We start from the raw sequence: 24,132 nt of genomic DNA, 5'->3' as shown, positions 1-24,132 counted from the left end.
TTCCAAATGTCTTTTAAATCTCATTTGATGAATAAACATTGAAGAATATCACCAGGCAATGCTGTCTGTCAGCCAAATAATTCAGTTCTGGCTGTCTTTGTAGAATGTTTTGATATTTTATTAAATTTTGCTTTTATTGTTTTATAAAAATAAGTAGAGATCAGAAATGAAAGTGTTGACTCAATTGATCCTTGATCAACATGGGTTTGGAGTGCACAGGTCCTCTTTCATTTATTTATTCATTCATTCATTCATTTATTTATTTTATTTTGCACAGGTCCCCTTATATATAGATTTTTTTCAATGAATAGAGTCAGCCTCCATATCAGTAGGTTTTACAACCGTGGATTCAACCAACTGAGGATCAAACATGGTATTTTCAATCCACAGCTGGAATCTGAGGATGCAGAGGGCCAACTGTATGCATTGTTTTGCACCATTTTATATAAGGGACTTGAGCATGCGTAGTTTTTGGTAACCATGTGGGGTCCTGAAACCAATCCCTCCCAGATTCAGAAACTTAACCAACTTGTTAAGTTTTAGGGTATCAAAAGTTATACAGTACACAGATTTTCGGCTATATAGCGGGGTGGGGTGTCAGGACCCCTGATCCCCAAGTTGATCAGGGTCAACTGTATATCTGAGTTAAGCAAATATACACTCAGTTATTTTCTTAAAAAAATGAACAAAACCAAAGACATGAAATATTGGAAATAAAGTTTTAGAAGATTATCTTTTAAAATTTTTTTAGAGATTTTAATCTTTTTAGCTCTATGAAAGCAATATCTCTTATAAGTCTACTATCTGACTTTTAGTTATAAAGTCCGCCACATCTTCTTCCTCCATATGCCACAGTGCCTACCTCGTACACTGCCTCATAAATAAGAGGTGTGACCTTAGATCTAATAAATCAAACTCATGGACACGACCACAAATTAAAACTTGTAGCACAGATAAGACATTTTCAAAGTTATATAAACACTCTAAGAAATGAACTCTAAATTATCTCCAAAAACTGAATGTTATTTATCAAATAATATCATTAAACTCCTTTAATAAGATCAACTTCTAAAGGCCTACATTAAGCTGATATTATAGGTAATTCTGTTTTTCTTTAAAACTTTTTTTAAAATCCTCACCTCAGGATATGTTCATTTTGTTAATTCTTTTTTTTTTTTAGAGAGAGAATAGAAACATTGGTGTGAGAGAGAAACATTGATCGGTCGCCTCCCGTACATACTCCGACTGGGAATTGAACCTGAAACCTAGGTATGTGCCCTGACCGGGAATCAAACCTGCAACCTTTTGGTGTACTAGATGACACTCTAACCAACTGAGCCACCTGGCCATGGCATACGTAAAAACTTTTTAACAACTTTAAACCTAAGTTTCAGAATCTTCATTGCTCTCCAGTGATGGGCCAACTTACCTCACAGCCGTGGCCTTGCGGATGAGCATCTCTGTTTGCTCTGACAACTGTGATGGAAGCAGCAGCTCCACGGGCTGCAGGCGCAATATCCGAGTTTCTAGCTCTGAACGGGAAGCAGAATCCTGGAAACTATCAAACACAACCTCACCTGTGGCAGGCTGCACTCCCTGAAAACAAATAAAAATGCAATGTCACAGAAAACGTATTTCTCCCAATTAGAACTATGACACAGCATAAGTAAGCATGGAAATAGCAAAGATGGTACACTCACTAGTATGTACTCCGTTTCTAAAGTGTCTGAAATCTGTCTGTTTTCAAAGACTCTTAATAAGGAGTCATATTCACCACTATCCAAGCCATGCTAAAAGGGATTTTAGAGCAATACCCTGAGTCCAAGTCCTCCCTGATCTAACAAATCTGATGGAGTGACTGTGACAAGTCACCAAACCCTCAGTTTCCTCCTCTCTAGGTGGGACTAAACCAGCCTACTTCCCTCACAGAGTTATTAAAAGGTTTAAATCAGAAAACAAACATGAATGCTTTGTAAACTATAAAGCACTGTACAACAGCATCTGCCATCACTAAAAGTATGAAGTGACATGTTCCTAGTAAACTGGCCACAAGAGTAGTAATAAATTACTTATCAATTATATTAAACTAATACATAAAAACTATTAACTCTTGCAAAAAAAATACAACAAACTCTGAATGAACCCCAAGTAGAGAGTCTATCCAGGGAATAATAATGATAACTAAAAGCCACCCTCTCTCACCCCAAGCCAATAATAGCAAAGATAAACTGGAAAAGATCATGATTTAAATCAAGTGAAAAAAAGTTCTCAGGTAATTTACCCAAAGTCTCAGGGCAATAAAGTGACAGAGCCATGATTCATGTAGTCTGATTCCACAGGTCACACTCTTATCCACTTCAGAAATGTATGGGGCTAGTTACAGACTGTATTAGCCAACAGGAGAAAAAAATTACCAATCCCTACACCCACACGTGCCTGACAGAAAGTCAACTGACAGAGGTGCTTCTGAAAACAGCCAGGCATGTTCTAAGGAAAGTTGAAACATCCATACGCCCTAACTCAGCAATTCCTCCCCTAAGTATATACTCTTGAGAAACTCAGACAAAAGGTTTCATGTACAAAAAGGTTTATAACAGTGTTCTCTGTATGACCCAAAACTGGAAAAACCCACATGTACATCAAGAAAAAAAAATGAATAAACTGCAGATCATAAAATGAAATACAACAAAGCAAATGACAATGGAAAAACTACTACAGTAACACATGTAAATAAATCTCATATACAAATAGTGCTTTGCAAACAAAAGCAGCAAGACACCCCCCCCCAAAAAATACATATAATATGTTCACATTTGTATGTTGTTTAAGGTGGTAAAACTGGAACAAAAGCAAGTAAATTATTACCACAGAAATCTGGATTACAGTAACTGCTGGAGGGAAGGGGCCCTTCTGTAAGCAGTGTTATATTTCTCGACCTCAGTGGTTATCTCACACTACCCTGTATTTATGCATCCTGTTTTAGGCATTTTTCCTCTTGAATATTTTATAATTTTTTAAAAAATCCTTCATTTTGGCTCAAGCAATTTCCTTAATTCTAGCCCGAAGGCCTTCCTCTAGTGTCCAGGTAGCTGGACTAAAGTATAATAGTATACATATGTAAGTTTATCTCCCACTCTACAAACACAACGTTTATAAAAGCCATTTACAGAAGTTCAAGTAACAAATTTATCAGCCAGACAAATCCCCCTTTGCTTTTTTAAATCAGAGAAATGGTCTATATTGTAACATCTCTTACTCTGTGTGATAATGTGACACGGAGAAACCCAAGTCAGTCTGTGTAAAACTGCATTGCCCAGGCTGAAGGTACAGGGCCTGGATGCAGTGGCACTACAACAGTAAAGCCTTTTATTTCAGACTATCAGATAATTCTTAGGGACTGACTGGGGGACATGCGAAACTCCTCACGATGGGGACAAACCCAGTAACAACAGTATTCAGGGTAAAGGAAGGAGAGTTCGATCGCAGCCCCGCTGAGTTTGAGAGGGCAGGGCAAATTCTGAGTGCCTTGTCCAATAAAGGGTTGGATGCAAGAGCCTAGAGCTCAAAAGAGAGGTGCAGCTGGGACCCAGGGCTCTGGATATCATCAACCCAAAAGGGTCATTGAGGTCAAGAACAGGTCCCAATAAAACACTTGAGAGGTAAGTGTTAGCTTTGGCAGAGGGTCAGAGGGTACTTTTAAAAGCACTAAGTTGTATACTAGCAACTCTGTTCTTTAGGCTGAGTTGGTTAGGCAAATGTCAAGTTACTAATACCAGAATAAGGTATTAAAAAGTACTTTGGAGACAGTGGGTTGTAAGAATTTTGTTGATATTGCAGCTAATTGCAAAATTAAATAAAACAAAAAGAATTACTTATTATTTAAGCAAGGAATCCTATTTTTGCTTAACCTACAACAGAATAAGGGAGTCTAACGGTTCTGAAGGGCCCTAAAAAGTCAGATAGGTCTGTAAACGGGCAAATTTATTCACAAATTGTCAAAAGGCAAGATCAATCAAACTCTGATTCACAAATTACATTTACTTGGAAGACTGATTGTATTAGCCAACTATCATTTCCCCACCCCTTTCCTATGCTTTCCTCCAAATCTATACACAACAATCCCATAATCATGTGTTTAATTTCAAACCTCTGGAAGAAACCTGTAAAACCCTTTGCTATCCATGCATGTGTCGTTTAGTGTTTTATTGCACTATCTGTATATTGTTCACGTCCATGCCTATCACTGTGTCTGTCTTCAACCCTAAACTCCTAAAGCACACGAACAGAAACTACCTAGATCTCTCCACGGCATAGAGTGCCAAGTATCCACGTGAGAAAATTGTAGCTAGTAACTAAACATATAAAATTATGAGGAAACATTTTTTAAGTACAATTGCTTGAGGGCATACTTCATCAGATATCCTCATTATAAACCATACATGATTGCTCATATTCCGAGATACCATGAACATCTATCATTTATTCTTCACCTACAAAGTACTCACCACGATTCCAATGAAAATGTTCCCCTTCTTTTTGTCCTTAACATTGTCCTTATTTTCACAGATGCACAGAAGGTAGCTAGTAGAAGTATCAGTCATTAACTCATCGATATCTATAGCATCATCCAGCTGAACTAAAGGATTCACATGTAATAATTATTAAAGAAAAATATATATTTCCATTAATATTAACTGTTTTTCTCCTTTTAAGTTAATGGTTTATTTTTCCAGGCATTTTTGCTCTGTGCACAAATCTCCCATACAGCATTCATTTTTCTGATTTACTCTGATCATAACTATATGCCTTATGTCCCCCAAGGCTCATGAGGACCGACAACTATTATCTTCTCGCTTCCAAAGGGCTTAGGAGAAGCCCTCAGACCTCGTAGAAGCCCAAATGTTAACCCTCTTCTTTTCTTGGATGATGCTGAGACTTGAATCCTTAACAATCCCCTAATATTTAACTCCATAAGTCAAAGCATGCACACACTAAAATAGCATAAATTACTTTCCTCCTTTAAAGTGCCCAATAGCTCTCAGAAATAGAAAGAGAATTCTTTTAAAGACAGGAGAAAAGAAAACCTAAAAAGGAAACAGAAACATACATTCAGGCGTGTGTGTGTGTGTGTGTGTGTGTGTGTGTGTGTGTGTGTGTGTGTGTGTGTTGAATCCATTAATTAGATTCTCAGAGATAAATGCTGACTTTAGACAAGGTCAGTCTGGGGACCTCCAATTTGGGTATCAGCAGATAAAAGCTATCACAGTAGCAAAAGAGAAGCAGGGAAGAGTACTGTTTTAGGAGCAGGCTTCGATTAAGAGACTCAAGTTCAGGCAAAAGAAACAATAAAATTACCAGTCTTATAGCCTGACCAGCCTGGAATTCCACAGTTGTTAATGGTTTGGGGGTCCATTTTGAGTGACAGCAATCCCCTATTCATGACATTAATAAAGCAAAATGGTCTTCATAATTTGGGTAGAAGCTAAGCAGGTCTCTAAATATGCAGATTTGCAATAAACTGTAATAAATATTACTTTCACACAGTATCATTTAAGACCTTATCTCTATATTCTTTTATTCTGAGACCTGACTCCATCCCACAGTACACACTTTAAATTACATGCTTATCTCACTTAATACATAATTTTTTGGTTTTTAAAAAAACTGACATAATTTTATGACTTTGCTAGTAAAGTCATTTTGTTTCAAGTTAACTCATTGAATTTATAAATGACCATACATTTTGGAGCAATCACAGTCCACACTAAGGATCCTTAGAAAGAAAGCTCCACCTATAATCCATTTTTTAAAATAACATAATTTTTATGAAGCTAACAATTAATGAAGATGGCCTATGTTTTATAAGCAATTAACTGTATGTTGACTTTGTACTTTTCTTTTCTCATTTTGAAGCTAAGAAGTTACTTTTTAGGTCTTGTGTTAGGAAGATCTGAAGGAGCTTACAGGCCCTAAGTGCCTAACCACTGCCCACACAGGCCTGGGGAAGATGTGATTGCAAATCAGTTGATAACCTGCTATCATCTTATATGAGACTGTCCTTTTTCTTGCTCTAAACGTTTGATACACTCTCCTTTTACTATGGCATTTGAAAAAAAAATGTTTGTTTCCAGCCATTACCAACCCTAGCTCTTCAGTAGCACACTAATCAAAGGTCAAAGTAATATACCCCCTCATCTCATCAAAAAGATACCAACTGAAAGAACAGATATTTTTTAAATGTTACTTAAAACAAAGATTTCTAAAATTTAAGAGAAAATTTCCTATTCAAAAAGGATATCTTCTCCAATAAGCGTAGATTTTGTATAAAGAGCAGTCAATTTCCGGGAAAAGACTGAACTTTTGTTGTCCCCAATGGCCTTTAATGCTGCTGTTTCAGTTTGCTTCACAACTCCTACCTTCAACAAAAATAAGAAATATTAAATATCAAATGTAATGAAAATTTTTTAAACATGTTTTGAGATTTTAAAAGGTTATTTCTGAAACATTTACCTTAGTCTTTTAAAAATTTACCCTAAATATATAATACGTTAAAGCTCATGAAGACATAAAGCTAATTATGCACACTTTCACTTTCCCAAAATGCCAAATTCCAAAACCAATGAGAGACTACCACCGTGCAAAACATGTTTTCACTCTGGAAGAGAATCAGATCCCTCTTTCCCACAAGCTGAAGACAAAGCTGACCTTATATCCCTTTGCCACAAGGCGGCGCACGTGAACAAACAGTCTGTGAGTAGGTATGCTTGCTGTCATAAAGTTGTGATCTAAGTGGCAATAAATATTGAGCTCCCGGGCTGCAATCTAAAAAATTGAAAAAGAGGATATCAATAAATTTCTATTTTAAGATTCCCTGTGTGGCATTTGTTCACTTTGTTAAAAATCCATCAAGGTATACACGTAGGATTTGTGTCCTTTGTCTGCATGGTATATCAATAGAAAGTTTAAAAGTCATTCCCTGTGTAGCAGCCTATAGTTAAACCTGGTGTTTTTGGCCCTTCCCATGGCCTAACTTCAGGGTCAACATCTGTACCTAGAAATGACTCAGAAGAATATGACAGGTCTACTTCTATATCCTTAGCTCTATTAAAACTTTAAAGGGCTGTGCTTTCCCTGTATTGGAATAAGTATTTGATACCACATGCAAATAACTGAAAATTAGGAGATACTAAGGAATGTATACATAATTATAAACCTACTTGGACAGAGGGCTTCTTTGAGGAACTTGAGAAGAGAACCCCCTGGTGTGGCTAGCTAATTGATGATGTATAAGTGATAGAAATGCAGAACCAGGCAGTACCACCTGATTCCCTGCATCCTTCTAGACAGCGCCACGGCCCAGACTGCCCACTGGAGCCACAGAACGCTCATCATTCCAGCATTCTCGCTCCCCTCCCCCATCCTTTTCTGAACTGTATTAGTTCAGAAAAACATGAGCCTTTTAAGTTAATGTAGAAATGTATCATTTGACCTAGAGAAAAGTATTATTTTCTCTATCATTTGACCTAGAGAAAAGGGGAGAGAACAGCATGTCCTTTCACTCCTTCACTTATAAGATGCCAGCTACGTATTTGTTCCTGCCTGCAGAAAACATGCTCTCTGTTTCAGGGTCTAACTTCTTAACACTGAACACAGCATAATGTCATCTGAACTAGACAACACCACTTTCTGTCACAACAGTATTTAGGAAACTGGAAGAAAAAAAGTTGGCCAAGTCTTCACTTCCCACCCATGAGGCAGCAGAAGTGCCACCTCATCATCCTCTGATGGTGTGCAACCCAACTAGGCCTAAAACTATGAAATCATCAAAATCACCCAGGACTCCAACAAAGCATTTCCCGAAGCTTGCCATCAAGTGCTCAAATTCACTTCTAACCGTCTTAACATACCCAAAATTACAGTAAATACAAACTCAACTTAGACTAAGAAAGCAAGATGACTAGTATACAGAGACCTGTAAGACTTCAAACATCTGTTGGTGGCTGGCAGAGTTAATAGGCTCTTCCATTCAGACTTAATAATGATGCTGGCTGTGAAAATTCATAAACTAAGGGTAAACAGAGGAACTTACATCTCAAAAACTTTTTCTTGCTTAAATCTTTAGGAAACACAAGACTCACATGATTATGGTTCACTCACTAACTGATCCATCCAATCAATGTTTGATGGATGAAAAGGTACTGAGCTAAGACCATGGAAATAAGCACCAACATTCCAACAGGAATTCCTCACCTCCCCCCCACAAGTCAGCACTCACCAAGTTTGTCTGTGTTTATTTTTAGTTTTTACTTTAAATGACAGCATTTTAAAGGGTAATTACATTCACATCTTTTTAAGTTTAAAAAAAGAAACAAAATATTGGAAAATATTTAAGACTGAACAAGAAAAACATGAAACAGTGTTTGAAAAAACAACTTACCTCTGCATCTTCCCCAAAGAATCTATACTTATATCCACATTCCACACACAAAATTGCATCTTTCTGCTGCTGCTTTATTTCTAGGTACTGTAATTCTAATGGCGTATAGATGCTTTTGGTTCTTTTGTTAGGTGGTTTAGAATCAGAAATTTTCTGTAAGTTTTCGTAACTCCCATGTGATGATCCAAAATGACTGAGATCAGAAAGTGTCTTGTCCTGGCAACAAAGAGTTTTATAGTTTCAAAAATACTAACCATAACATCAGTTCCCAGAGAGAGAGAATGCAAATTGGACACAAAGCTAACAATTGGTGAATTTGAGGAGCACACAGTATATTAAGGCAAATTTTTCTGTAGGTTTAAAATTTTTTCAAAGTAAAAGACCCAAAAAATATGAGCCAAACTAAACTACTGTGTAATTATTAATGCAATTTTGAAAGTCTAAACATTGTAATGTTTTGTATGCTTCTATTTACATTTAATTTCATTAAACCTATTGTAATTAATGTTTTCCTTTTCATTATTTATTCCAGGTGTGTAAGGCATAGTCAGCAGGCATGAATCTGTCTCTCTTTAGCAAAATCACTTTCAACAGGCATGTGAGCAGCTAAAGTTGCAATATTCTACATTTCCAAGCACAGTCTAAAAGATAGTATGTCCATAAATAATCCCAAAAAGAACCATGACTAGAACTTTTGGAAAAGAAGTGTTGTAATTTAAAGATTTTATTTTTTTATCAAATTTATTGGGGTGATAGTACTTTAGAGATTTTAGTGCTTCTCCACATTTTTAATAAGGAAAGAGGTCCATGTGTAATTTAATGACACAGTTAATTTATTACTAGTATTCTTCATGAAATAAAAAAATAAAGAACTTTTGGCCCTAGCCGGTTTGGCTCAGTAGATAAAGCATCAGCCTGTGGACTGAAGGGTCCCGTGTTCGATTCCCGTCAAGGGCATGTGCCTAAGTTGTGGGCTCGATCCCCTAGTAGGGGGTGTGCAGGAGGCAGCCAATCGGTGATTCTCTCTCATCACTGATGTTTCTATCTCTCTCCCTCTCCCTTCCTGTCTGAAATCAATAAAAATATATTTTAAAAAATAAAGAACTTTTGGAAAGCATAAACTACAAGGTTACATTTTCAAAATTAGTATTTCTGTATCTATGCTTTCCTGTATGAAAACCATAATTCATTGCAATTCACAGCTTAGAGCAAATTCCTTATGAGACAAATGTTTAGGATAAATCCAACTTCTAATTAATTGTCACTGTGTCACTGTCAACATCTAAAAAAACTTACCAACTACCCCTGGAATTTAAACTATGACCTAAAAACTAGGGACCAACAGGAGAAGTAAAGATGTAAAGAGAAATGCCCTATATGGCTCAAAGAGGGGAACTCCAGTCCAAGAGAAAACCCCAGAACATGTACAGAGCATTTGCTAAATGTTTAGAAATTCAGCTTGGCGGGGACAGCAGGTACAGATGCAATTTACCTGAAAGTGTAGCCCAGCCAACTTGTAAAGATCGGCAATAACCCAACAGTTAGCTCTGGAGAGGTGTGCCAAGAGAAAGTGGGTCACCCTATCAGACTGGACAAAGTATTTGCTTTTAATTTTGATGGGGATTTTCTACTTCATTTTCATGATTTTTATGTAAACTTTAAGAATACTACATATTAAAAATCTGGGGGGGGAGGGGGGATTTACTATAAAGTCCTTATTCATATATGGAATGAGAATAGGTACCCAGGAAAAAGGTTCATGTATGTATAAGTCAATCTGTATCCTTGAGTATTAAGCAACATTTTTTTCACCACTTGAGGAAAAATACTTCTCAGATATATTGTACTCTTGCATACTCCCAGAGATGGCATTCTGAACTCAATTTAACTTTATCTTGACAATTCAGAGTGATCAGATTAATAAGATGGAAGTTTCAGGACCTATCAACAATTATGGGGTTGCTGACCCCACACTAAGGGTCTCAGACCACAGGGCATTTAAGTTCATTCTGCAGCTTTTTTCCACTTCTCTTTACCCTTCTATGCCATCAAATACTCAGCTATCACTTGTAATAATACCCATATACTACTTCTAGGGGTCCCTTCTAACTGGTGTCTTCTAATTTTCTATGAATCAAAAATGCCAAGTGGGTCATTCTATGCATAAAGCTATAGTAGATAGGCTCTTGTGAAGTCCTAGAGCAAATCCTCCAAGTAATAAATTGTGAGCTTCAATAGACAAATTTTTTTAACCTCTCTCTATATTTTTTATTTTATTGTTGACAGTATTACAAATGTCTCCCATTTTCCCCTCCTTTATGCCTCTTCCCACTCCCCCCCTCAGCCTGTACCCTCCCCACCCCAGGTCTTCACCACCCCATTGTTCATGTCCATGGGCTATGCATACAAGTTTATAAGTTCTTTGATTTATGGCCTCTATATTTTGTGACTACCACACTCTGGTTAACTGCTTTAAGTATTAAAAGAAATTAAAAATAAGAACAAAACACCTTTTTTTCCCTGATGATCTAAGGTAAGTCAATGGATTTTAGCTTGATATTTTTCTGAGGAAAGAATCTATTGATTTCATTAGATTTAAATCACTCAAATAAATGTAAATTTAAAAAAAACTCTAATTCAGTCATTCTCAACCATGACTACACATTAAAATGAGAGCTTTTAAACAATACCCATGCTCAATTCTTATTGAAAACCAATATATAATTTTAAGAAAAAGTTCTTGCTATCAGTGTTTTTTTAAGTTCTCCAGGGATTCTAATTTAAAGGTGGGCTGAAAACCACTATTCTGAATTGCAGAATTCCATGATGGAGCAAGAGTTAAATTCCCAGATTTTGCAAGGATGAAAAACATTAATAAGTTATAAAACAGTAGAAGGACCCATATTCAGTTGGTTTACCTTTGAAAACCTCAAAACATCAATATAAGTTGCCCATCATGACTGTCCAGGCTAATCATGGAAATTATAAGGAGGACTGTTAAGAAACTGTGCTTGTACTATCAAGAAAGAATCCCCTAAGTCAGTGAACAGCTTCTGATCCAGAGGTCATACATCAGAATCACTTGAGGCTTTTGCTTTATTTTGTTTTAATACAAACCAATTCATTCCTCCTTAATACACAGTAAATTAGAATCTCTAGGGATTTCAAAATCAAAAAAAGTAAACGTTCCTTCAACTAATTCAAGGGATCAGCCAATTTTGGGAACCATGCCCTGAGTGGACCCACAGAACCTAAAGACACTTCAGAACCTACTATTCTAGGTATTGGGTATTCATGGATATAACTATTACATACCTTTTGACTAGTTTGAGATTTGGAATCTTCAGAAGAAGCGGCATTCTTTGCACGCAGAAGACTGATATCGTCAAAATCGGTACATTTTGGCAGAACTGCAAATCTCTCCTGCAGAGGCTCCCTCTGGACTCTATTTTGAGGAGGGGCGGAATCGCAGCAGAATTCTTTCAATTTTTCCAGAGACTTTAAAACAATCCTGGTCCTCAAACATTTCCTTGGCTCTTAGTTAACAAATCAGAAGAAAATATAACAATAGTATTTTGTCTCATGTCAATTCATCACCAGCACAGTATTTGTAAGAGGGAGTTTTGTATTAAGCAATGACTCTAGCTATGATATTGATAAGGAAATAAAGAAACTTGGGTTCAGGGTAAAGATGGCATACCTGAAACATATTTCTAATTTCACTTGGTCCTAAAAGCCCACTAGAAACTACAGGGTTTTGCTTTAAAAAAACAAACACAAAAAACTTCTTTGCCCATAAGTACAGAAAAAAAAAGGAAAGGTGAGACTTGCAAATGAAATATCTGAAGCTAAAATGAAAAAAAAATGAATGAGCAAAACCTATTTACCTGAAAGCTAAAGCCTAAACGGGTAGTGAAGAAAACCAAGAACCAGTCCTATATTTACAACATAAAATGCTTAAAAGGTTCAGGAATTAGGGCACCAGTAGCTTTGAAAAATGGAATGAAGGGAAGTTCTACCATAAAATAAAGAGGGCTGGTTCCAAGGAATTTGATCCCTAGACACCCTTAGCCTACTCTAAGTTCACGGACAGCTGTCCTTCCTCCACACCAACAGAGGATTGCAGAATTCTCTGGAAAAGGTAAATCAGGCCCAGTTGAGATGCAGTACTGTGCCTAAGACAAACAGAATACTCATGGAAATACAGTCTTACTGTATGCTAGGACACACTAATGGAAATACAGTCTGACTATATGATGAGAAACACAACCTCTTCTGAGAGCCACTTCGCAGAACGAAGCTCTCCCCTAGGCGGGAGCTGGGAGACTGGACTGGGAACTCTGACCAGCCCAATGGAAAGACCTAAAGATACTGACACCAGGAGTGCACAATGAAACCAGATCACCACTCCAGACACACCTGCTTTCCCGCCTCCACAGCTTTGCTCACACTATTCTTTCTCCCTGGTAAGCCCCGGCCCCCAATTTCACATGTCAAAATTGTACTCTTCATCAAGAGCCATCTCAAAGCTACCTTTCCCATGAAACGCTCTGCTAATTCCCCAGCTTAAAGATCATTTTCTTTCTCTATGTTCCTGTAACAGATCATATCTCTCCATAGCACTTACCATAGTCTGCCAATTAGCACTTACTCCAGAAGCAATCAATCCATAAAAGAAGGGAAGCTGATTATTTGCTGTACATTTACTGGTTATTTGCTATATAACAGAAAACATTATTTTACCCTTTACAGCAATACTAGATAGCTGCTATTATACAGAAGGAAACTGGGGCTGCATTTATCATCCCTTACCTTCCCTTTTAAAGCAAAAACACTCTGAAGGCAAGAGTTGTGTTTTGCTCATTTCTAAAAGTTTAAAACTTTTCATATTTATATTTAAACCTCTCTTCAGATGTATACTTTATCTTATCGCCTATTAATCTCATGGCTAGGAAAATGTCTATTTGAATCCCTCCAATTGCATATATTCATTCTATTTACTATTACTCTCTCCGTTCCAAATATATGCTTGAATCAATCTTCAACAGTGTAAGTTTGTATATTATACAAGGGCTTCCATCTTAAGGATATTTTTTAAAATTTCCTAAGATGGAGGCGGGGTGCAAATCTTACAAAAGAAGAAATATCTAAAACTGACATGTTAAAAAACTTGAGGTGATGGGGAAGTAAAGTATAGCATGTGGTATGTAGCCAACAATACTGTGATAACTATAAATGGTGCCAGGTGGGTACTAGACTTATCAGGAGGAATCACTTCATAAATTATATAAATGTCTAACCACTACGCTGTACACATGAAACTAACATAAAATAATACTGAATGTCAACTGTAATTAAAAAAAACTTAAGATGATGCCGAAACCGGTTTGGCTCAGTGGATAGAGCGTCGGCCTGCGGACTAAAAGGTCCCAGGTTTGATTCCGGTCAAGGGCATGTACCTGGGTTGTGGGCACATCTCCAGTGGGAGATGTGCAGGAGGCAGCTGGTTGATGTTTCTCTTTCATCGATGTTTCTGACTCTCTCTCCCCCTTCCTCTCTGTAAAAAATCAATAAAATATATTTAAAAAAAAATAAAATAAAAAAATAAAAAAAACTTAAGATGAAGTAGCCAGCGACTCTTCTGGCTGGTGGATGCTCCTCTTTTCTTCCCATTATTTTTTTTTTAAGTAAACTGTATGTAAAGTTCATATTTCAAAAACTTCCATTTCTATGACCTTATTTCTACAAGCTTCAGAGTTCATTTAGCCAGATCTGGAGCAATGTGGGCCTAGGGACAAGGACTTAGTATGTGTGTGGTGAGACCCCTTGATGGAGCACTTTCATGCCCTCCTTACCATCCTTCCCTAATCTGCTCCCCTACTCCCACAGAAGATTCCACCACAAAGCTTCATTCCTGAGCTGTTGTCAGTTCAGAAAGCCTTATATCAGTTCAGGTATGAGGGTAATAAAAAAAGAAGCATTTTCTGTCTTCCCTTATCACAAATTCTCCAGGCCAAAACCAGAGAAAAATCTGCTCACCCACCAATATATCCAACATCACATATAGAGGTCTAGGACCTCAGGAATGGTTTCATCCAAGACCTTTTCGCATACAGAAAAAGCAGTTCCACACCAAAAAAAGGACAGGGGAGATCTACATGTCCTGACATTGGTAATCGTCCAAATGTTCTGCTAAGTGGAAAAAGATAGTTGCAAATTAACATATACATATAAAACAACTTATAAGATATTACCTAATTTGTGGGTCTATGTGTGTACATATACAAGTGTATAAATAGAAAAACCTCAAAGAATATACCGTATCCTCCAAATTAGCAGTAAGCCTCACTGAAAGGGAGGAGTTACAGGGTCTTTCACTGTCAACCTTCTACATCTCGGTATTGCTTTTTCTTATAACAAACATGTTTTACTTTTATAATCAGGACAAAAATTACCTAGACGGAACTCCAGCCAAACTGCAGAACTCCAGCCCCTACCTCTTCCAACCTCCTAACATACACCACCACCACTATGGAGGGGTCCACTCTACTCAAGCACAATGGAGGCCTTTCGCCACAAAGGAAAAAGATGGCAAAACTCTCCAAATCGCCTCCTCTGCCCTGTGGATAATGCAAGAATATCAGAGCCATGACTGGTGAGAATGAAAAAATCATTGCCACAGAACTCACCAGGGTTCCCAGACGTTACTGAATCACTTTGCCCTTCCTTTTCTTGGACTTTCTTTGCTTTCTTCTTAACAGGCCCATCATCCTCTAGTGGTCTCTTTGTACTTCTGTCAATTTCCGCAACCTGTATCAGGCAAGTGAGAAAATGATGTGTCATCTCTCTAATCTCAAAACACTATGTATGCAAAATAATTTAAACCTTACTTTTGAATGACAGCAAGGTCCTTGCCATCCTGCCTTCCTACAATCACCTACTTGGACTTCTGAAAAGACCTATGGGTGAATGTTTTTACCATCATCAAAGACAAGGTGGAGACTGACGGGCCATGAGCCTCAGCTTCTCAAGTCCTGCTAGGATTAATCAGAACCAAGGCTGCCACTTTACTCAGGCAGCCTTCACCTATTTCAAGTTATAGAACTTGAATTACTCTACTTACACACGTTAAATAAAATACCTTTAAGAGAAAAACTATTTAGTAAAGGTGGAATTAGATAGACAATAAAAGAGCAGTATCACTTTTGAAATGTTAATTGTAATTTATATTTTATGTTCACCACTGAAGATGCCACAAGACTGTGAACATTTGTTGGCAGGAAGCCTGTCAAAAATTTAAGTCCTTCATCAGATACCCTCTACATGGTGGGTATAAAATAAAATCTTGGTAAATTCATAAAAATGTAGACTCCTGTCAAAAAAAACTAAAACAGGAGGGAACCAATCACTCTATGGAAAAAATATAAATTAAGGAAACAAGATTTTGAAGCAGCCAAGCTGTCACCCTCATTAAAACTTAGAAGGTAGTTGAAAGCCAATCTGCAATCCCCTTCAACACCCTCAGTTTGAGAAATACTGTATCAGGGACCCCAGTGAGAGCTCACCCTCAGGCATTCCCCGGAGGGGCAGTGTCCCTGGTAAAAAACAAACAAAAAACCCACAACTACTTATTTTAGTCAGTTGAAGGGAGGCACCTAACAAAACCGGAATAAATAAGATAAATAAAACTCCTCTTAATATTCAATCCAGGGACAAAATGGGGGGGTGGGGGGGTTGGATGTAGCTTAAAAGATGTATCCTTGGCCCACAGGCCCCCGCCCTCATCAGAATGGGAGTCAGGAGACCTGAGTTCCTGACTCTGGTCGGCCAGTAAGAATCCGTGTGATCTTGGCCTCAAGTCTATTTTCCCAGTGGAAACTATAATCTTTGAACTACACTCAGGATGGAGGCTGGCCAGGCTTTTCCCCTCCTCACCTGCCCGATCCGCCCCTTTCTCTTCCGGCACCTTCAACTCTCTAATTCTCGAGCACGGGCCCCGCCTCCTCCCGCTCCACCCACATGCCCCGCCCCGCCCCCTAGTCCCGCCCTTCCCCGGTGAGCCCGCCCAATCCTGGGCCACACCCACCACGTGTGGTCGCGACCAAGGCTGGAAAGTCGACGCTGGAGGCGCTGCGGAGTCAGCGTCAGGTTCGCCCTCCACCGCACTGGTGGGGGAGGAGGTGGATTTCAGGCTCCCCCTGGACTGGAAGAATCTGCTCAAAACTGCTTGCCTTGCAGGGGCTGGGCCAGCCGCACTCAGAAAACTCACCCTGTTTTATTTTTTCTTCATTGGAATTATTACTACGACACATATCATGATATAGGGGACCGAGGGGGCGGGATGGCCCCAATTTGGCGCCAAGCTCAGTTCCAAGTCCCTGTGTGGCTAGCAAGCTCCGAGGCTTTTGGTGCCGCCGTCATGGTTCGTACTCTCAACTGCATCGCCGCTGTGTCCCAGAACATGGGCATCGGCAAGAACGGAGACCTGCCTTGGCCCCCGCTCAGGTACCTGCCGGGCCGGGGGTGGTTGGTGTGCAAGCTGCCCTAGATCGAGGCACCTGGACGGGTTGGCGCTGGGGTTGGACTTGCGACCCAAACTGCCAGGGGCTGGGTCAGGCCTTCCTTCCGCGCCAAGAGCCGGGAAGCCAAGTTACTGGTTTCCGTCCCGCTCCTGCCGCCCCGCGAGGCGTTTTCCCCGCGGCGCCCTGCCCGGAACAAAGTCCAGTCCTGGAGACCCCCCGTTCCTCGCACTTTTTGAGGGGTGGTAGAGCTGGAGCCCACGGGAAAACGTTCTGAGTGACGCTGTGTTTCTTTAACTTGTAGGAATGAATTCAAGTATTTCCAAAAAATGACCACAACCTCTTCAGCAGAAGGTAACGGGATTTTTAAGTGATCGAGACTCCCCAAGGGTCTTTTTTTACTTGTGCAAATTTTACTTAAAAGTAGTTTTCCATGTTAAGCAGGACCTTCTTTCTGTCTTACCGTTGATCTGTATGCAATTCCCAATGTTTATTAAACTTTTTCAAAAATAAACCTTCTTTGACATTTTATGTGGGTTGCGTACAATTGACGTATTGGACAGATTGGCAGCTAGATAGAGGTTGGCTCTGGAGACCAGAGGGGGCCTTTGAAATAGCCGCCGGGCCGGGCGAGGTAAGGCCTGAACTAAGGCGGAGGCGAGGGTAAAAGTCCAAAGAACTATTACATGATACTCGATTTGGAGATGAAGAAGTTAAAGGTGATGCCAGGAAGGCATGAAGGATGAACTCTGTAGTTTTCAGTTTGAGTCTGGGTGATAGGGAGAATAGGGTGCAATTGTAACTATATTGAGATGCTTGTAGGATATTCAGGCGCAGGGTACTAGGTGAATTGAGACATTAAAGAGAAGAGGATAACGAAAGAAAATAATATGGGGTTAGGGGATACCCATTTAAAACCTAAGGTGAATATTTGGTCATAGGAGGAGGAATAGCAGAGTAAACAGGGAAATAGAAAGGAGCAGGTGCAGCATAACTTGAGCAGAGCAGATACAAGTTCTTGGACTTTGCACTTAGGTCACTGACGGAGACAAAAATGGCAAGAGCTTGAAGCCAAAAAATTGAAATGAACCACCCTCTAGAATCCCAAGTAGTCTGACCCTTGATGGTGTGGCTCAGGTGGTTGGGCTTGTCCCATGCACCTAAAGGTTGCTGGTTAGAGGCAGATCTGGGCACAAGCCCCAGTTGTGAGCTTGAACTCTGGGGGGTGGGGGGGTGCAGCAGGCAGCCAGTCGATGTTTCTCTCTTTCCCGCTCCCTTCCTCTCTCTCAGAATCAATTAAAAATCTTTAAATTATGCCCTAGCCAGTTTGGCTCGGTGGATAGAGCGTCAGCCTGCGGACTGAAGGGTCCCAGGTTCAATTCCGGTCAAGAGCATGTACCTTGGTTGCGGGCACATCCCCAGTAGGGGGTATGCAGGAGGCAGCTGATCGACGTTTCTCTCTCATCGATATTTCTAAACTCTCTCTCTCTTCCTCTCTGTAAAAAATCAATAAAATATATTTTTAAAAATCTTTAGATTAAAAAACAATCCTAAGTAGTCTGGAAATAGGAAACAAAATATGGAAAAATGCCTAGTCTTACTACTTGTCATTTGTAAATATTAGTGGTTTTTTAAAAATCAAGCTAATTCAGGAATCAAAAAATGTGTGTATTCCTTTGATCCAGAGATCTGACTCACAAGGCTTTTTCTCCTAAATTCTACCAGAAATGGAAGCTCTGTATATAAATTTTTTTTTAAGGAAAGAGGCACAAATTGGAGGTATTTTATTTTATTCTTGCAAAATATGTCTGCATTTTATTTTGTTTTATATATGTATTTTTTATTGTTGACAGTATTTCAGATATTTCCCATTTCCTCCCCCTTTACCTCTCTCCACCCAACCCCTACCCACCCACCCCCAGGTCTTCCAAATTGAAAGTATTTTAGCTAATTGAATGGAATATTAAGCAGTTATATTTAAAAGTATGACTATTATTGTAAATCTACAAAGTACACAAACATGAGTACTATTGTATTAAAAGTACAGTTGAACAGTACTTTTTAGATGTCAAACATTGATCAAAGTCTTCAATCCCCACAATCCCAGAAGTATGAACTAGTATGTTATCTCCATTTTGTAGATAAGGACAGTAAGGCACAGAAGATTAACAAGACTTGCTTAGTAGATAGCAGAATTTTGCTTTTCACTATTATATTATACATGACTGCAATTGATTAAAACTATATTGCATATAAATTGGATAAAGCCAAAGGGGAAAATAACTACTATATTTAGATAATGGGTGATAAATGATAAATTTTGGTAAGGCTGTTAAAATTTTTAATTTTTTTAAAGCAGTTCCACTAGATGTCAATATGATAATTATATAAATACATACATACAAATATATGAATATATATACACATATATACTCCCAAAATATATCTCTTCTCTCTGTGATTTTATAGGTAAACAGAATTTGGTGATTATGGGTAGGAAGACCTGGTTCTCCATTCCCAAGAAGAATCGGCCTTTAAAGGACAGGATTAATTTAGTTCTCAGTAGAGAACTCAAGTAAGTACTACCACATAAATTCAGCACAAGAAAACCATGTCCCATTTCTTATGATGAGGTCAGTATATGACAAAATACTATGAATGTAGCTATTGATGAAGCTGCTTAATACTACATAGGTGATTACAGAAAATGAATAAGCAGTTACAACTTATTCTGCTGCCTAAGTGGGTGATTTCATCACCTTAAAAAGTTGCATTAAATCTCACTATGATAACAGAATTGCAGGTTTCCTTGAACCATTACTCATTCAATTCAGAAGGGTCAAATATCAGTTATATAATGTAAATTAATAAATCTTTTCAGTTGCACAAAGAATCAAAATACATATTTTTTGTACAGCCAATTGTCCTCTGCTATGAATTTATCTGCCCTCCAGGCTAATAGAGTTAGTTCCTGTTGCCTGGAAATGAACAGGAGCGGGGGAGGAGGTTTAATAGCATTAAAACTACCTATGAAATCAACTCCAGTGCTTTTGCCTTCACCGTAGCTTCCATGTCATTTATCCCACTTGTGATATATCCTGATTTCTATATTTTTGTTGTTGTTTACATTGGTCCTAACCCACGAAAATAATTCTCTAAACCTCGGGGGTCTGTTTGTTTGGGGGAGTGATTGGCCTGAATTAGACCTTAAGGAAAAGTTTGGGATTGGCATGGTACTTGTTGTTTCTTGAACTACTAATGTGATCATAACAATAACTTACAGTGAATTGGATTACAGATGTGGGGGCTGGCTGGGCAAGTCCAAAATTTGTAGGGCAGGCCATCAGGAAGGGGAGGCTAGCACTCTTCAAGGGCTGAAGTAGATGTCTGCAGGTGAAATTTCTGCAGAGAAGCCTCAGCTGTTTTTAAGGCTTTTCACCTGATTGAATCCCACCCAGATTAAAGCCATCCATTCTCAACTTGAGTCACATTTATAAAACACCTTTACAGCAACACCTAGATTAGAACAGGACTATAGCCTAGCCAAGTGAACACATCAAAGGCCATCAAACCATAGGAAGGAAAAAACATGACACCAACATAGGCTAAGCGGGTTCAGGCTTCTATAGATTTTCTCACAGATCCCTCCTAAAATAGCATAGGTAAAAACCTGGGAGAAAGTGTACGAGAATATTTGCATTGCTTGTCTTTCGGTGATGGGGAATATATTGATACTAGAGGCCAGTTGCACGAAGAGATTCATGCAAGAGGCTTTCCCTTCCCCTGGCTGCCAGCACTGGTTTTCCTCCAGCACCTGGGACCCAGGCCTTCGCTCCGGCCGGAGCTGCCTTCAGTCTTCACTCTGACACTTTGCACCTACCTTTGCAAATTAACCACCATCTTTGTTGTGTTAATTTGCATACTCTTCTGATTGGCTGGTTAGTGTAGTGAAGGTATGGCCAATTTACATGTTTGTCTATTAGGTAAGATGCATCTTGCCATTTTCCTCAATTTTTATACTGTTCTCTTTCTCCTGGTTGCTAGGATATTCTGATTACCCTCTACTTGGTATAATCCAAGTTTACAAACTGTATTGCCATTTCCAGGAACTTGTTAATAACATATTCTTGAATACTAAAGTTTATTTATGGCTAGCTTGAGGGAAAACAAATCTCAGTGGGAGAGATGTTCATTTGAGACAGCAAATCTCCTCAAACGATAAGTCTAATTTCTTTATGACCCCTCTGTGCTATGTGTAATTGGGTCTGGTTGTTAAATATATATTTATATAAAATATTTGTTGGTGTATTTCACTTTTTATTTATAGGCAGAAAATGTAAAGTCGTCATTGTCAAGCATACAAAGGAACTAGGGATATCAATTAGGGAAAAAATTTAGAGTTTATTTTTAATCCTGCCTTCTGCTTCTCTGGTCGATTGCTGGTCAGTTCCACACATATCCTAAACACCTACTATGTACCAGGTACTACTGGGTCCTGAATAAAAGGGAAAGGCTTTGCACATGAAAATCACTATTGCTCCTGCGAATTTTCAGAGACAATCTTTCACCACCAACCTCTTCCCCATGTGAGAAGAAACTGAATCCTCAAGATAATCCCAAAATTTGCTGCCCATACTAGTTATTTTGAGTAGCTATTTACATAATACATCTTAGGGGGAAAATGCTTTTTCATAGCTTTCTATACTATCAAGTTGTGGCTTTAAAAAGAATGCTATACAGCCACATTTGGAAAACAAAATGGCACTTTTTCAAAAGGTTAAACATAGAGTTATATGACACAGCAATTCTACTCCTGGTATATACCCAGGAGAAATGAAAATATATGACCACACAAAAACTTGTACACAAATGTTCACAGCAGCATCATTCATAATATCTAAAAATTGGAAGCATCCCCACCGAAAACCGGTTTGGCTCAGTGGATAGAGCGTCGGCCTGCGGACTGAAAGGTCCCAGGTTCGATTCCAGTCAAGGGCATGTACCTGGGTTGCGGGCACATCCCCAGTAGGAGATGTGCAGGAGGCAGCTGATCGATGTCTCTCTCTCATCGATGTTTCTAACTCTCTATCTCTCCCTTCCTCTCTGTAAAAAATCAATAAAATATATTTAAAAAAAAATTGGAAGCATCCCAAATGTTCATCAAAGATAAACAAAATATGCTATATCCATACAATGGAATATTTACTGTCCTATATAATAAAAGGCTAATATGCAAATTGTCCCCACGACCTGGAGTTTGACCAGGGGGCGGGGCCAGCCATCCCTCCATAGACAACTACTGTTCTGATTTTTTCCACCATAAATATCTCAAGATATTGGAAGTATTTTCTTTTGATTCACTGTGGACAATACATACACAAATGTGGGTTAAATTATTGGTCCTAGGCCATACTGCTGTTAACTGTTTATTGTTGAGAGGATTCCTATTTATATAACAATTTTAGTTTTATAATTATTGTTTCCCATACAGATTATTTAACTAGTATGAATGGCTTTTGTAGAAATTATATGTAATTCTTTCTCTTAACCTCAGTGAACCTCCAAAAGGAGCTCATTTTCTTGCCAAAAGTCTGGATGATGCCTTAAAACTTATTGAGGAACCAGAATTAACAAATAAAGTGGATATGGTTTGGATAGTAGGAGGCAGTTCCGTTTATAAGGTAAGTAATTTATAAACACAAAGAATTTTCCCACTCTACTTTCTTTCAGCTTCCCTGCCATATGTACTTTTTAAGTCTTGAGCAAAGAAGCACATTTTCCCTGCTGTAAGTTAGACACATTGTCAATAAAAGTTAGTTTTTAAGTCTTTGCCAGTTTATCTCCAATTCAACATAGTTAATGTTTCCAATTTAAAAAACATTCTAAATGCTTCCCTTAGAATCGTACTGGATGCACTGTTTTCTATTCCCTGGATGTGCACTGATACACTGAGTTAGCCCTGTTTCTTCGAGGACTAATGTCTCTTACTGAGAAAGCGATGGGGCTCTCAGTTGATGTACCCTGACCAGTATATGCATTTGTTAAAAGCAGAAAACTTTGCCTAAAAAACTTTCATATAATGTGAGGGTATGCAAAAAGCATTATTTTGTGACATAGGTATGTAAAAGAAAATATTCATTCTTCTTGACAGCAAATGACTTACAGCTTTCAAAAATTTTGAGGAAAGTAAAAGGAATTTTTCTACGCTTTTAAAACACTCAATGCCCTAACCGGTTTGGCTCAGTGGATAGAGCGTTGGCCTGTGGATTGAAGGGTCCCAGGTTCAATTCCCGTCAAGGGCATGTACCTTGGTTGCGGGCACATCCCCAGTTGGGGGTTTCCAGGAGGCAACTGATAGATGTTTCTCTCTCATTGATGTTTCTAACTCTCTATCCCTCTCCCTTCCTTTCTGTAAAAAAAAAAAAAATCAATAAAATATATTTTTGAAAAATAAATAAAAATAAAACACTCAAGAAAGATTAATATTTATGGGAAGGAAAAAAATCAACTCCTACCCTTTGGGGGCTTGTGGTAATATGTGCACTGAAATTATTTGAGAAAGAAGAGATATACCAGGATCTTAGATGGGATTACAAAAACTGTTTCTTAGGTTCCTTTTCTACAACCTTCTAAACAATATAAATACTTAAAATTAAATTCATTTATAGAATTTGATATATCTATGTATAGTAAATAATAAGGAAGTAGAACCTCCAGGTTATAATTCTGCATTATCCACCTACCTCACATCACACTAGCTCGTAGAACATTTAGGCTTCTCTTCTTATTGGCCAAAGTGGGTCAATTAGCCTGTGTTTATAAATAAAGTTTCATTGGGACACAGCCACAGCCATTGGTTTTAGTATTGTCTGAGGCTGCATTTGCCTAAACGTAAGAGAAACCACATGGCCCACAAAGCCTAAAATATTTACTATCTGACCCTTTACAGAAAAGGTTTGCCAAACATCAAAAACTTTAATACAGACTTTCAAAAGCTGCAGTGGTTAGTCCGGCTCAATTTTCCTAAATTTTGGTACAGCAAGAATTGGTAGAATATCTACTTCTTTGGATCAAGAGAATAAATGATATAATACTCTAAGCTGTAGTAAAGTAAAATTTCTTCTGTGCCCTTATTTTGAATTTTAGATATAACAAACACAAAATATATATCTTTTC

General features: G+C 38.4%; 2 protein-coding genes and 1 pseudogene across 2 annotated transcripts in view; 2 read left to right on the top strand and 1 right to left on the bottom strand.

Moving 5' to 3' along the window:
• Positions 1–808, top strand: part of LOC107184933 — a 6,142-nt pseudogene extending 5,334 nt beyond the window's left edge.
• MSH3 (mutS homolog 3) overlaps positions 1–16,700 on the bottom strand; it is a gene marked incomplete at its 5' end in the record, with an annotated part of 124,600 nt that extends 107,900 nt beyond the window's left edge. The window contains 8 exons of the mRNA XM_006775579.2: positions 1,430–1,596; positions 4,506–4,651; positions 6,299–6,416; positions 6,706–6,822; positions 8,438–8,653; positions 11,753–11,973; positions 15,127–15,247; positions 16,524–16,700. Coding sequence (XP_006775642.1) covers positions 1,430–1,596; positions 4,506–4,651; positions 6,299–6,416; positions 6,706–6,822; positions 8,438–8,653; positions 11,753–11,973; positions 15,127–15,247; positions 16,524–16,700 — 1,283 coding nt within the window. The remainder of the gene's footprint in view (positions 1–1,429; positions 1,597–4,505; positions 4,652–6,298; positions 6,417–6,705; positions 6,823–8,437; positions 8,654–11,752; positions 11,974–15,126; positions 15,248–16,523) is intronic.
• A 67-nt stretch (positions 16,701–16,767) lies between these two features.
• The window catches only part of DHFR (dihydrofolate reductase), a 14,218-nt gene continuing 6,853 nt past the window's right edge, over positions 16,768–24,132 (top strand). The window contains exons 1-4 of the mRNA XM_006775482.2: positions 16,768–16,942; positions 17,261–17,310; positions 19,426–19,531; positions 22,511–22,637. Coding sequence (XP_006775545.1) covers positions 16,779–16,942; positions 17,261–17,310; positions 19,426–19,531; positions 22,511–22,637 — 447 coding nt within the window. The 5' untranslated portion in view covers positions 16,768–16,778. The remainder of the gene's footprint in view (positions 16,943–17,260; positions 17,311–19,425; positions 19,532–22,510; positions 22,638–24,132) is intronic.

The sequence above is a fragment of the Myotis davidii genome, unplaced genomic scaffold (genome assembly GCF_000327345.1).
Source record: "Myotis davidii unplaced genomic scaffold, ASM32734v1 scaffold44, whole genome shotgun sequence".
Lineage (NCBI taxonomy): Eukaryota > Metazoa > Chordata > Mammalia > Chiroptera > Vespertilionidae > Myotis > Myotis davidii.
This window is presented reverse-complemented; position numbering and strand designations above follow the sequence as displayed.